Raw genomic sequence first — 15351 nt, 5'->3', positions numbered from 1 at the left:
GTACATAAGCCATATGTCTGAGTTAAAAAAAAGTAATTAAATGTCACATTGAATATATTTGTATGAAAGATTTGAGGATGTCTGAGATACCAGAGAGATGTAAATTGTTTTGGTAATGTATTCATACTTGATAATAGCTGATGAATATAGAAATAGCCATTTTGAAAAAGGCAGTGCTTATCAGTGTGCTGCTCCACATTAAACAATTGATTATGCTCAGACTAATGTGCTAAGAATTAAGATTCCTGAGGTTTATAGAAAGATTAAAACAGAAATGGGCATTACTAAAGTTTCTTTAAAAATAACAAAAAGCTGTCTTTTGCCTGCCTGTATTGTAAGATGTGAGGAGTATATGACTCGCCTGTTATATTATTGATGCATTATTTATATTTATAAGCCACGTCCTGGCCCATAGGATTCCAGGGTGTACATAAGAAAATGGTTAAAAAACAATAATTTAAACATCACTTAAAATCATACTGTGTCAATGAAAACAGTTCACCAACAGTATCAAAAATAGCCAAACTCACTCACAGACATCGTCTAAAATGCCTGTCTGAACAGATGCATTTTGTGGTCTGAATAACTTCCTTTTTCTTTTAAAAGTTTTGAGGTTGCACAGGTTCTTATGTGGTCTCCTGTCATGTTTTAACTAGGCCCAGATCTGGTTTAGCTCCACATACAATAATGCGGAACACATTCAAACCATTTCCAGGGTTGGTGGTAAAATAAAGGAAATAAAGATGCATGGCAGAGAGGAACAAAACAAGTCAGTTAATGATGGTGCTTATTGATTGTCCTGCTGTCTTAGCAAGTTTCATCAGATTTGAACAATAGGGAAGACTACTGTCTTGGAGAAACTGCATTCATAGGAGCCATGGCAGCATACAGGCAGAAAAACACTTCACCAATCTGGTTGCAGAAAGAATATTGGGTATTAAGGAAAACCTCACTGGATGTGATTCCCTAGCATCCAAAGAGAAGAATCATGTAGCAAAGTGTGAATCTCCTTGGTATTCATATCCTGGATTTTTCCACTGCCTGTAGCAGAGAAAGTGTGCTTACGTGTAGGCAGATGGGTGTCTGCCCTGGACTGCACTTTACAAGTGTGCCACCCAAGAAGGGAGAGTAGGAAGGAGGTACAAGTCATGCAGAATCACCACAAGCGCAATATTCAGTGACCTGGTTCCCAGACAGGAGGGATTACAAAGCATCTAAATTACATTGTGCTATAGCACCAGTAGGTGTTTCACAACAAAAGGATTGGCTTGAATCAGAAAGCAGGAATTCGGGATGGGTTGGGAGAGGATGGGAAATGCAGTAAATTTCCTCCTGAAATCATAAAACATGTCTACAGAAAACCAGTGCCAAATTGAAGTATTAATAAATTTCTTTTGGTCTCAGTTCTACTAACACATCTTGATCCATTCTGCCCCATTCCAACAGAGAGAGACATTAAAAGAGTTAGAAAACATTGTGACAGGATAGCTTGTTTCTAATTATACGGGTTTTGCTCCACCCTAAGTTACAATTTCAACTAATTTAGGCCTGTGTCAGCCTGCTTGGTTTCTTCCAAACTAAAGTTAGGAATTTGCATGACTTTGCCATGATTTATCAAGATGATTCTGTTTTCTTTGTTAACATAGGTTATTTCAGCATATAATGTGCATTTGGGTGGATCCAGAATAATAGTAGCCTTGAAGTAAAAGACTAGTAGAAAATTTCTGAAGAGACATGGCTCAGATGGATGGCATAGTAGCTCATAGGATCAGGTTTTAATGGCATCTCCTTACCTAGTGGAGGGGCACAATTACTGCACCCCCGACTCCAGTGATGGGAACAGGAGCAGCCTTTGACATGGTCCTTTGTTGATGGCATTAATTTTTATGAAATGGGTTAATTTTTTTAGAAATGGAAAAGATCCCTGCACAGAAAAATATAACTGGGGGGGGGGTGTCATTATGGTAAATGTTCCACCCTACACCACTGCTTACCTATCAAAAGCTGGCTTCAGAACACAGCATAGCAATCCAAGGATCATTATAATATTCCTGAAACCTATAAAAGAGGCACAGCTTGCACTTTTTTTTTGCTTCGGAGAGAGTAGGGAAAGATTAGGAATTTCAATGGAAATTGAAGATGGATGGATTTGCCCTGCTTGCCAGACACTGAAATGGCAATGACAATAGGCCAAAACCAAAAAAGTAACAGTATCATTGTAATATATATGTTTGCATTAAGTTCAATAAATCTTTCTGTAACCCTGTGAGAATTTGGCACTGTAGACCCACAATGCAGATACAGTCCAAAAGCTGAGACAGCTGTTTGCCTAAGACCACATACTAAATTCATTGCAGAGATTAGATTTGCACCTGGGATTTCACAGATCCACCAGTTGGCCACTATACTAATATACTATAATATATTAGCTCAAGCGTTGTATGTGGTATCTGAAAGTATTCTACATGTTGATTATGGTATTGATTGTTTGCTCTCATTTGTTTTTGCAGGAGAAGCTATAGAAGGTCTTAGGGAGAGTGATTACCTTTTGATTCATTCATGCCGACAGTGGACCACAATTACAGCTCATAGTCTGGAGGAGGGACATTACGTCATAGGGCCGAAGATAGAAATCCCTGTGCATTATGCTGGTAAGTGTGGCTTTGGCTCTGAACTGCAAAATAAAGGGTGACTGAGTTGCCCACCAATTACGCCAGCTTTTTGGATGCTTGGCAAAGGAAAGCAAAATTGACAGCAAAGGTGACTATTACTTTAACAAAATAAGTGCAGAAAAGGAGCTGTATCTTATTCCTACAAGCTGATGATACGCACCAGTATAAACTGCTAAATCGTGATTTTAACTAGGAAAGCTTCATTAGCTGCTGGAGAAAAGTGGTACAAGTCTCATGCAAAACAGTCCTCCAAAGTTGTTTTGAAAAAAGATCAGGTGCCCAACTACATCATGCCTGAAAATGTACTGAGCCACATGATAGCCTACTTATGCCTGTTCCTGGCAGCAGTGCTACGTGCTTCTGAATAAGCATGTGGACTTGGAACGGATGCCAATCAGGATCATTTTTTTAAAAAACTTACTTTCTCTTGTAAACAACTATTGTTTAGTCTAACCTATGACATCGCTGCAAGTTCATGCATGCCTTCCTTTTCTGCTGAGTTCTAAGAGTTCCCTGTTGTCTGGAATAAATAGTTGTGGCCAGTCTGTTGCTTTTCCTGGGGACTTTTTTCATTTCTCTTACTCCCTCTGTTCAAGGCTTGCCAGGCCCCTTTTCAGTGCAAGTTTTTTAAAAAAATAAATAAAAATAAAGTGACAGCTATAATTTGAAATTTCCTTAGCTGCATTTAAGCTTCCTTTCTCTTACATCTTTTTAAAACTGGGTCAAGACTGCAATTCTAATCAAAACACTGTTCTTTTGCTTCACTGTTCCAAAAGGTCCCTTGGTCTGCAACAATGAGTGTGTTGGGGCAATCATGTCTCTGCTTAAGAAGACAAGATAGGAATGAGCCTCAGAATCACCTAGGTAGCCCTTTTGATCCTCCCATTGTGCAAGCAAGTGAACAGAGCAGGAAGTCTTCCATAAATTATAGTTAACGATAGTTCAGACAAAATGGGAAACTATAATTAATTGAAGAGTTGCATTTAGGGAGGGGCTAGAAGGACATTCATAGCACGACTTACCACACTAAGTTATGATCATATGAACTCTCCTACTCATTCTTAAATAGTAACCTCCTGTTTTCAGCAATATGTGAAATATATCTTTTTTCCCTCTCCTTATAAAGGAAAAATAATTATAGGGTAGGGGTTGAAGGGACGAGGACCTCGGGTAGCCTTCCCCAACCTATTGTCCTCCAGATGTTGTTGGACTATAACTCCAATCAGTGCCAGCCAATATGGCCAGTTGTCAAGAGTGATGGGAGTTGTAGTCCAACAACATCTGGAAGGCACCACATTGACCGCCTTTAAATAAAAAGTGGTATTTAGGAACACAACTGGCAACAGTAAATCCTATTAGCATTTTACAGTACTGAAATTTGCCAAAGTTACTGGTACATCTATTGTGGGGCAATCAGAGGCCAGTTTCCTACTACGTACACTCAGTGGCTCTATGGATCAGTTGGCAGGCTTTTTCTTGAGAGACTATTAGACTTTAACTGCAATTTAAAGAGTACCTCTGAGGGCCTTTGTAATTTGATCACTATCTGATAATGTTACTTGTGTTTGTCATAATGTGCTCTCTCTCTCTCACCCAAACAACTCATTTATGAATTTAGTGATTCTGCAAGGAAACTAAAAAGCAATACAGAGGTGCAATTCAGATGAGTAGTATAAAAAGCAACTTCATCTTCCACATCAGAGGCACTTTCTCTTCCTATCTTCAGTTTCTGAATCTTAATCCCCTGCATCATATGATACAATTACTACGGGGAACTCATTCAAAGCAGTTACTGGTGTGGTATATTTGTTATGTGGTTTCTGCATACATTCCACTTGTAACATTTCTTTCCTTTTGCTTCCCAAACCACATCTACACCATCAGCAGAAAATAGTTGTAAAACATTGATTGCCATGGCCTTTCCTGAAGTCCCCTGGTTATGATTGCTGTGTGAGTGCTGGTTTTCTTCTGCTACAGTTACCGAGATTCTTTGGAGAAGTTATTAGTCTAAATAGCTTTGCTTTGTGGTGCAGATACAAATCCATGAATGGAATCTAGAAATTGAGGCTCTACCCAGTTCAGTTTAGAATGATTAAAAACAGAAGACCAGCACTACATATAATAACTCATATACCCATGTGGAAATAAGATCAAAAGTATTGTGCATAACGTGAAGTATATATGGGATGTATGCAAAAGAGTAAATATTGCAGAAGTTCAAAGGCAAGAGTTTGCTCTTGTTTGACAGCACACAGTGTCTTTTCCCAGGGTTAGTGATGCCAAGTCTGTCATCATTAAAGAGTAAAATTCTGTGTCAGGGAGTTAACCATGTTACGAAATGATTAAAGGAGCACTTACTACTCAATATGCTTTCTGAAAGAACTGAACATTGTTTTCTGATCCAGCTCAAGGTTGAAAATGGGGTGGATTGACTTAAGCATTTTCCGGCTTGTGTGTGCCCATGTTAGGGATTTAAGAGTGTGGTTGATCTCTTGAAAGAGCAGTCATGCATTTTTTCAGCTTGCCTCAGAAAAGCAGAAATTATACCCATGTAGAGCTTCAACAGGGACATGGGTTAAACCACAGAGCCTAGGACTTGCCGATCAGAAGGTTGGAGGTTCAAATCCCCGTGACGGGGTGAGCTCCCGTTGCTTGGTCCCTGCTCCTGCCAACCTAGCAGTTCAAAAGCAGGTCATAGTGCAAGTAGATAAATAGGTACCACTCCGGCAGGAAGGTAAATGGTGTTTCCGTGCGCTGCTCTGGTTCGCCAGAAGCGGCTTAGTCATGCTAGCCACATGACCTGGAAGCTGTACGCCGGCTCCCTTGGCCAATAAAGTGAGATGAGTGCCGCAACCCCAGAGTCGGTCACGACTGGACCTAATAGTCAGGGGTCCCTTTACCTTTACCTTAGAGCTTCAACTTGGATCTATGCAGTGCCTGTGGTTGATGGATGCTGCTCTAGGAAGAGGAGAGAGAATATGTGTCTTGCATGCAGGCGTCTTGTGACAAACTTTAAAGGGATACAAGTTCTAAATCTAGAAGAGAGAACAAGGAGTTGATAATATTGTTGCCCAGTTTGTTTGTTTTTATTAAAGTAAGGTATACAGAGACCACTTCCTGTGTAAAGATCTTGAAGTATAAAATCCCAGTGAAGATAAAATCTTAACATATAAAACCAAATTTATTAAAATATACATAAAATCCAAATGAAATGGATGAGTCAGCTAGTTGGGATAAGCCTGAGCAAACTTACTTTAACTGTCTTTGGTATTTTATTTTATTTATTTTGTACAGTTTATATACTGCTTGATTGTAAAACAACAATCCCCAAAGTGGCTTATTGCTGCATTATTCAAAGTGAGTGCAAAGTGGCTACATGTGAAGTCCAGGTTCTTCCATTGTGGCATTCAAGTGCCTTGAAATCTGACTGCCGTGGTGGTGGGGACTACAGCAAGCTCCAGGTGATTGGCTTCTTTATCTTAAGAGCTGCTAGAGGGGAAGAGAAGGAAGTTCTTCCCCAGAACCATCTCCTAGATCTCTCTGTATGTTGGGTCTTAGAATGCATACGCTAAGAAAAACCAACCCCTTAAATCTTTTAAAACTCTTAATGTTCAGACCTCACTATAACCCTCAGACATAATTTGAGCACAAGCTTGAAGCCATCCCATGGCATCTGGGCTTTCTGCCAGATGGGGGCATGCTCTGTCACAAGGCATCTCGCTCTCTTCCTACTTCTTTGCAATGAAGAGTGCCACCACGGCATCACACTTCAGTGAGATCATTTGTTTAAAGTATTGGTTTTAGGTGAGGGGAACTAGTCTGCCTTGTTTACAAAGAAACACGCTACAGTGTGTTGCAATTCCTTCAGACTACAGAGTAGCTGGAACTACTGTTAGGGCATTAACCTTGCCTACAGCTCTTCTTGAAACTCTTTTGGGTTTTTTTCAAATTGGTGGGGGGAAACCTAGCTATTCTTTAATTTAAAAAACAAAACACAACTCTAAAGAATAAAGCTTACTTCTTTGTGTTGTATGGAGAGTGATAGATGCACAGTGCCTCTGAGTGCAGTGGAAATAACATGATCAGCACATGTCTTAACATGCTGCTTTTCTGAATATTTCCAAAGTTTCCCCCTGTGCAGCTATACTTGGCTAAACTTGAATGCTACTTTGTACACAGATTTGACGAGTGAAGCAGTTGAGCTGCAATGAATCATTGTCGGCTGAGCTAGTTTCTAAAAGGATTGGACTACTACTTTGGGCACACCATGCTATGGTGTCTAGATCAAGGGAAGTAATAGTACTACTCTATTCTGCCTTGGTCAGACCATACCTGGAGTACTCTCTAGTTCTAGGCACCACAATTTAAGGAGGATATTGAGAAGTTGGAACATGTGCAAAAGAAGGCAAACCAAGATGATCAAGGGTCTGGAAACCAAACCTTAGAGGAACTTTGGAGGGAGTTGGGTATGTTTAGCATGGATAAGAAGAGAGATATGAGATATGATAGCCATCTTTCTGTTTATCTGTACACCGGTAATCATATCATTAATTCTGATTATTCGTATTTCCCCATGCAACAGAAGCCTGTTACACCAAAATGCAAGCAAGTTAATAAGCTGCCTTGGGTGCCCTATGGGATGACCGTTGCTGAGAGGGGGGCGGGGGGGGAGTACAACCCTGCTGATTCTCTTGGATGTCTTGTGGCTTTTGATGTCATCAGCTATATTTTCCTTCTGAATGGGCTGTCCAGGCTGGGTGTAGGAGGCTCCACTTGGCAATGGCATCAATCCTAATTGGATATGCTTTGTCCGTTCTGGGGAAACTTGTGGAAAACATAATTAAAAATAAAAGTACCAAGCATTTAAGAACAAATCTTGCTGAAGAAGAACTGGCATAGCTTCTGCAAAAATGATAAGCATAGGGGTGATCTACTGGGCATTGTGTAATCTGGACTTTCAAAAAGCTTTTGATAAAGTCACTTGCCAAAGACTGCTGAGTAAGCTTAGCAGTCATGGGATAAAGACAGATGTTTGTCCACACATGTATTGGGGGGGTGTTTTATGGACAGCATTTTAATTTGGGGGGGGGGGGTAGGCAGGTGTTTGGCATTCCTAAGCAATGGATTTCCAGGCAGGCTAGAACCTTGAAGCTTTTCTGCTTAGAAAATGCTATAGGGCAGAATGTTAAGTAGGGGGCAAATCTTTCCACCTTGGGGGGGGGGAATGCTGGCTATGGACACAGGAATTTGGTGTTTTATTTCAGCATCACCATGCTTCCACTGCAGATTCATATGCATGTATATTGCTTTGGGTCTGAAGCTTCCTAGTGAGAAGAGGAGGGTAATCACTGTGCCAAATGAATAATATTTGGGTCAGGGCAAAAACTTGGCAGGGAGCTAATTGTGTGAGCCAAGGTTGCTTCCTGCAAGGATCACTTAACAGCCAAGCATAAAAGGACAAGAAGGGAGGATCTGTGCATGTGTGGGAGGAAGAGGGAGGAAGAGTGAGACCCAACAGCTGGGCTCCAGCTGGCTAGGATTGTCTTAATCCTGGAAAAAGAAAACCAGCCAATCTTGCTTCTACATTTGTCTGTTTGCTTGCCATAGTGTTTTCAAGCCTTTAACACTGCTATTAAAGATAATCCCCTATTATGTAACCTGTAGGTGTCTACCTCTCCATTATCTCTTCCTCCATAGTCATTTCCAACTTTGGGCATAAAATTATAGAACTAGAAATTACCCCCTTGAGGCTACTCTTCCCCTCCCCGCAACCCCCCTTGCCGTTTTCTGGGGGTGAACTAGGAATATGTGTGCTCTTACATAGTCCCTGCTTTCTTCCAAGTGTTTCCAGGGTGGTCACATTGGAAAATGGAGCAAATGCACCCACTTTTCTGCTCTTCCGTTTCTGGAAAAGTGCTGGAGACCTTCCTTCTATTTGTCCCCTCTACTTCAGAGCCTAGTACATCTGTGTACCCCAGATGTGTCAGAATGCTTTGAACTCAAGACTGCTCCAATTCTTTTTCCCTTTCCTTTTAATAAGTCTGCTCAGTTCCCTTGCCTGCTCCTCACATTTCTACCCATGCATGTTCTTTCGTTCACAAACCCTGAAGTCTCTTCCTGGAATCATTTGTCTTTTCTACTCCTTGTTATCAGACACTCCTTCATAACATTTCCTCCTTTCTGAAGTATGATTCTGACAGCAACCAGAAGGAACAGGTGCAGAGTTTGGGCGAACTCCTGGATCTAGTTCTGTCATTAGAGGCACCCATTTCCTCGGTGGCTAAGATCAGGATAGTTTGGCTCACACGCACAGGGAACTTCAAGGTTGGGTATCTGCAATGTAATCTTTGTGGGATTACCCTGAAGCTTAATCTGGAGACTGCAGCTGGTCAGAATGCAGTGGCTACATTGCTGGCTCATTAACTTGCTAGTCTCCTTCTGGGCCAGGTTCAAGATTCTGCTACTCAAATATAAAGTCATGTCATTCATAGATAGATAGATAGATAGACAGACAGATAGACAGATATAGACCTGGTTACTCAAGAGGCTGCCTTATCCTTTACCTCTGTTCACTCTCTGAAGCATGGCCTCCCCTCCTCTCCTCTCCCCTTACAACTCTGTCTTCACTGGGGTTGTTTCCCCTGTCTGTAAATTGTTGTAGGAACCCAACTCTCCTCCAGCCATCTTTCGAAATCATTGGTAAAGGAGACCAGATACAGCCCTTGGATTCCAGAAATATTAATTCCACCGGGGAAGGAACTGTTTGAATTGAATGGCTGTTTCAATCTGTAATGGATTTGGGACTCCTGATGCTTTTAAAAGGAAGGCATTGAAAACACCTATGGTGTTGGGTTACGTCATACTGTTCAATGTTTGCTCAGATGTGTATGTGTGCACGCCTTGGTCTAGAGAATGCTGGTAGAAAGTGTGGTTGGAATACCTCAGTCAGCAATCCTCCCCATGGAAACCAGAAGCGCTTCATGTCTGGGAGTCAGTGCCAGGCACGTCAGCCTGGCCTATTAAAGCAACTGACATCATAGATTTCTCGGACTGTGACTGAATTGTGGTACTAGGCAGCGGCTGTTGCTGAACTGAGGCTCACTGCTTAGCGGTTCATTGCGAACAAATACCTATTGTGTGCATTACACATAATGTACAATCACTGAAAAGTCATCTATAATGCTTAAAGCATTTTCTCTATGCATTGTGGGGGGAGAGGGGGGCTCTCCTTCACTGCAAGAAACCAGAAAAATCGAAGTAGTCTGAAAGCAGACCGGAACAGATGCACTGTTCGTTCTCAATTAACCTGGATTTATTTAAAGTGTCTGAGTACTAATAATCTTCTTGCTAGTGTAGCAAAACACTACCTGCATCGCTCTCTATGTAGTGTGAGAGAGCCTGGGAAAAGTGCATGATCCATTGTCTCTAACAGTTGCAAATAATAGATGGCAGCATAATGTGATTCCGTATGAATCCTAAGCACTTTGGCCTTTTATAAATTAGGATTTATCAAAGAGCCTGCTCTTTCCAGACAAGTGTTGGTGACCCACTGACTATAAAAGTGCACCTTGCAACTTAATAGCTTTTCTTTCACACAATTGGCTTCCTGGCCAGACTGAAACCTTAGCAGGAAAAGGATTCTTTTAACATGAAAGCAATTTTGTGAATTTATTAGCAAAATTATTCATCTCTACTGAACTTCTCCTCCTCCTTCTTTTCATTTGATTGATTGATTTTTAAATGCTAACTTGTATTACTTTCCTTCAGGGCAAGGACATCAGCCCTGTGACCTTCCAAAAGTTGTTGGACTACAACTTCCATCATCCCGAGCAATTGGTCATACTGACTGGGGCTGATAGGAGTTGCAGTCCTGCAACATCTGAAGGATCCACAGGTCCCCCATCCTTGCTATATAGAACAATATCTCTGGCTATGGAATTAAGGGGCTCACATAATTAGTAGGGGGTTGGTTCATATTTGATGACCTTGATGTGTTCCTGCCCCACTCACCTTTGATTTCTCAGCAGGGCTGCGCTCATGCAGAGGTGCTGATGTACATGGGGACAAAACATGATGCCTACACTCACATTATCACCAGCAACTCTTTACCTCTGTGCTATCCAGGGTTTAGATCCAGAACCTGGCCTGGGAGACCAGGGTTCAAATCCCCCACCCTGTGAAGAAGATCACAAGGGGACTTTGGGCCAGTCACTCTGCCTCAGCATAACCTACCTCGCAGGGTTGTTGCAAAGATAAAATGGGATGGGAGAACCACATAACACCACCTTGAGTTCCTTGGAGCAGGAGGTAGTATATAAATGAATGAATGAATGAATGAATGAATGAAATAGCTAGCTGCAAATTCTATAAATGAGTTTGAGATGGATCATGCAGCTAATGGAGGAATGTGCACAATTCATTTCCTTTACTCCTCTTATTGGCAATGTGCCCCTACAGCCGCAGCTTTGGGGCCTAAGTTTCAGCGGGTGTAGCTTACTTCTTCTAAAAAAAGTTAAACCACTCGTTCTACTACTGATCCACTGCTATCTATCAAGTTTCTTTAAACTAGACATTGGATACATTTTTCGTTTGCAGTCTTAGACCAGTTTACTCCTGAAAGTAATTTGTCTCCATCTGCTTGGAAAAGCTACATGTGTTTTACATAAACAAACTATTGGAGATTTTTCTTTTAAGGTTCTCCTTTTGTGGTTTGGTTTCATTGCTCTGATTCCCTTCAGTTTTACACAAGTGCTATGACAAGTCAAAAGGGACAGCACAGTTTGTATCCTAAAGCGACACACAGAAAATTGCTTACTGGAGAATGTAGATTATTCCAAGTAAGAGTGAGCTAATATTGGGAAGGGATGATGATGATTTTAAATGCATCACTGACACCATGATAAATGTTTTCAGCTCGTATGGGTTAAGCAGCATTTGCTTAAAATAAACTCCTGAGCAGCTAGAGGAACTCTAGCATTCTTTTGCTTCTGAGCCTACCCTTGTGACTTGTAAAATAGAATGGCATGTTTCTCCACCAAACTGCTGCGACCATCTAATTCTGTATAAGCTTCAGGGATATTACATTCCTTCTTGCTCTTGGTTTCAGTATCAAAGAAACACCAAACGTAATAACTTGAATTATAAGAGTTCTGTTTCTATTTGCAGTAAAAAATGAAATAAAATATGGATGCAAGGGGCAAAAGATAGTGTATGAAGGTCAGGGAAATTGGAGAGGTACCAGTGACTCGATGAGCAACACAAACAGAAATAGGAGTTTCGAAAATAGAAAATTTTTTTGTAGTTCTCATTTCATATTATATTTCATGGACCTGAAGTCAGGTGACTATATGACTGCTGGCAACCCCTGTCTTTCTGGCAATTCCCCCCCCCCCCTTCAAAATATGAGTGCACATAATGTTGTTGTTCTTATTGGACACTGCTGGTGAAGTTCCAGCACCTGATAGCCACACCTGGTTAGGCCCTAAGGGTCTATTTCCCCTGTATTTCTACTATGGTACCCACCATGTCATTTCTGTAATGTTTAACTGCGTTTGAAAATGCCCATCAAATGCATGTAAAGGAACAACCATTGTGATGTTCAGGTGTGCTTCTTAGGTGCCATTAGATTCCTTAATGTTTTTCAGACATTACAAAAAAGACACAATCGGACTCCAATTAAAATATTGAGGTATTGTCATGGACTGGTTGGACACAGAGGAATGGTGGAAGGAACCAGCCTGGGCACCCCCAAAGGAAGAAGGCTCAGAGCCCGGGGATTGGGAAATGATTTATAATGAAATTAAGAAAGTGCTTAAGTGCACCTTTAACAAGAAACCAGAGGCATTTCTCTTGGGTATGGTCGGCCAGTTGGTGCCGAAGAAGGATAAGAATTTCTTTTTGTACGCTACTACGGCAGCAAGGATCCTTCTAGCAAAGTATTGGAAGACACAAGAGCTACCCACGCTGGAGGAATGGCAGGCGAAAGTGATTGACTTTATGGGACTGGCAGAAATGACCGGCAGAATCCGCGACCAAGAGAAAGAGACTGTGGAAGAAGATTGGAAGAAATTTAAGATGTATCTTAAGAATTATTATAAAACTGAGGAGTGTTAAAATGCTGAGGGAAAAGAAGACGTAGAATTGCAGCGATAATTGGGTTTAAAATTAAGGGTGGAATAGAGAAAGAGAATAAATTTATATTTAATTGGGCAAGATAGGTTGCTGAATAATGGTACTAAACTAAGGATGCAAAAAGGGAAAGGTATGGGGAAGTCCGGGAAAAGAGGGTTATGAAAATAAGGTTATGAAAACATGAGTTTTTTGTTTGTCTGTTTCTTTTGTTGTTTTTTGTTTTTGTTAAAAAATTGGAAATTAATAAAAATCTTTTATAAAAAAAAAAAAAACAGAGCCCGGGGATTGGTGGTGGGACTACAATGAGCGGTCAGAGGGAGAAGACTGAGGGGGAGGAGGTGTTGGAAGCTGAAGAGGTAACATAGCTTGGTGAGGAGGGAGAGTCTGTGGCAGGGAGTAGTCTTGAATCAGAAATAGAAGTGAAACCAAGAAAGTGGGATGTGGGAGGCCAAGAGACAGAGATCATTAAAGTGGGTGAAGAAGCACAAGTGTCCCCCTCTCCTGCTGCAACAAAATCTCCCTTCCCCCTGGTCTCCCCAGGACCAAAAGAGGCATGAAGTGGGAGGAGCAGAGACAGACCCACAGATGCAGTCTCAGATTGCTTGAGAAAAACCCACTTAGGCCTTCAGTCTCCGCAGTTGCCTTGGAGGGACAAGGCCTACTGAAGAAGAGTTTCTGTACTCATTCGGCCTGGCACTCCTGTGTGGATCCTATTTCTTCTAATAAATAGTTAACTTCGCTTACTCAGTGTGATTTGCTGCTGTCTCGCTCCTGACAGGATCTACCCTTTTCAGCCGTGCAGCCCTCAGATGTAACCTTAAGGTTTAGAAAACAGCAGAGGGAATTTTATCTAAGTGTTCCAAATTGGATCAGTGAGAAACTCTTGCAGAGGAATGTGCTCAGTGGTCTGTAATGAAAAAGAATTATAATTAAAATAATTGCCTTATTTCTCATGTATTAATTTTTTCTATGTTAAGCTGCACCTTCAGACTCTCTTGGTGCTGCTCCTGGTAATTAGCAAGGGGCATTCATGGAGGTAACGCCCATATTCTAGTAATTGTTCTATTCCTATATATAGCAAAGTATCTCTTAAACTGCTGATCCCATGTTTAAATGGTTCGGATATTTATTTCTCTTTGACTGTGACCCCAATGGAATACCATGTTCCTGTTGCAGAGAGCTTCATACAAATGTGCCTTCTCAGAGTGAAGGATACTTCCGAGAACTTGCAATAGTAGACAATACCTTAGGCTGCCCGAGTTATATCTCTGATGCTCTATCTTGTCATATTTGTTTGAGTAACGGTGAATCCTTAATGGATCGTCTTAAGTGGCTAATGTCAGGAAGGTTAGTCTTCTAACTTTTAACAAGAGAAGCATAATGCAGTTTCAAAATGAAAGCTTTACTCATGCAACATATCAATGCTCTTTGTTCAGTTAGCAATTTTAAACTATATACAATATAATATCCTTTCCTTTCAACACAAATTTTGGCTTAATCTTTATATTCATTTATCTTGCACTTCTCATCTTTGAAAAATTAAAATGCAATCCCCCCCCCATCAGCTGACTATCAAAAGCAGTGAAGTGCTTGCTCATAAAAATTTGAATGGGAAAGTTTCCCAGAAAATGTTCTGTTGCTGTGAATTGGTGGATATAAGATTGGGCTTGCTTGCTTTTTAATTTTGTTTACATAGTGAAGTATGCGGTGTGAATTTTATGTGCCATATGAATACATGAATCATTACATGGTGGAACTAATTATTTGTTCTATAGTTAAATTATTTGTCCTATGGTTAAGTTGGGATACTTTTTAAAAGGGTTCAGAATGCTCTTTTGTTTCTATACATTGCACAATCTGTGTTTAGCATGTCTTATAAACATCCAGTGCCATGAAACCTTTTGTTCATGTTTTAGATTTGAGGGGGGGGGGTAGTTTTGTGTTTGTTGTTTTGTTATTAACCAACCCATAAATAGAGGCATTAAGTCACCATGAAAAGTTCTCCATGGGTATGGTTTTGGGGGATGAATGGAAAGGGGAAGCGATAGCTTGGAGCACTGCTGAGCCCAAATTTAAACTTGTTAAGAAGCCTAATTTTAAACATGTGATTAGCAGAGGCTGAAGAGATTTAGAAGTTGGCAAGCAATCAAAGTAGAAAAAGTACTAGAAGTTTCGTTTTTTAAATTTTGATGTACAGATGAGGTAATACAGCCCCACAATTAAGTGTGGGGAGGGGAGAGCACCAGCTGTGGAATGCTAATGTGGGACATGTAACTTGGAAAATGATCAAAAATACTGAAAACAAGTGAATGTTGTATTGTGATGGTCAAAATGTATTCACTTAACATTTAGTATTAAGCATGTATAATATAGTGCCCAATCCTATACACCTGTTTTTTCTCTGAAGTGAGGACTGGATGATCCTTGTGGTCCCTTCCAGCTCTGCAGTTCTGTGTGTCCAATAAAGTTTCCTCCCAAGTAACTGTACATAGGAATGTGCCATTCCCTTAAATAAGGGTAGAGCAGTAGATTTTCCTGGCTCAGAAAA

The 15351-nt window shown here is 40.8% G+C and overlaps 1 protein-coding gene across 4 annotated transcripts in view; it reads left to right on the top strand.

Moving 5' to 3' along the window:
- GAREM1 (GRB2 associated regulator of MAPK1 subtype 1) overlaps nt 1-15351 on the top strand; it is a 72529-nt gene that overhangs the window by 18270 nt on the left and 38908 nt on the right. For all 4 annotated transcript variants that reach the window (XM_079982671.1, XM_079982673.1, XM_079982674.1 and 1 more), the window contains one exon: nt 2511-2651. In XM_079982671.1, the coding sequence (XP_079838797.1) occupies nt 2511-2651 (141 nt within the window). The remainder of the gene's footprint in view (nt 1-2510; nt 2652-15351) is intronic.

This window comes from Podarcis cretensis, assembly GCF_951804945.1.
Source record: "Podarcis cretensis genome assembly, chromosome: 7".
Classification (NCBI taxonomy): Eukaryota; Metazoa; Chordata; class Lepidosauria; order Squamata; family Lacertidae; genus Podarcis; species Podarcis cretensis.
This window is presented reverse-complemented; position numbering and strand designations above follow the sequence as displayed.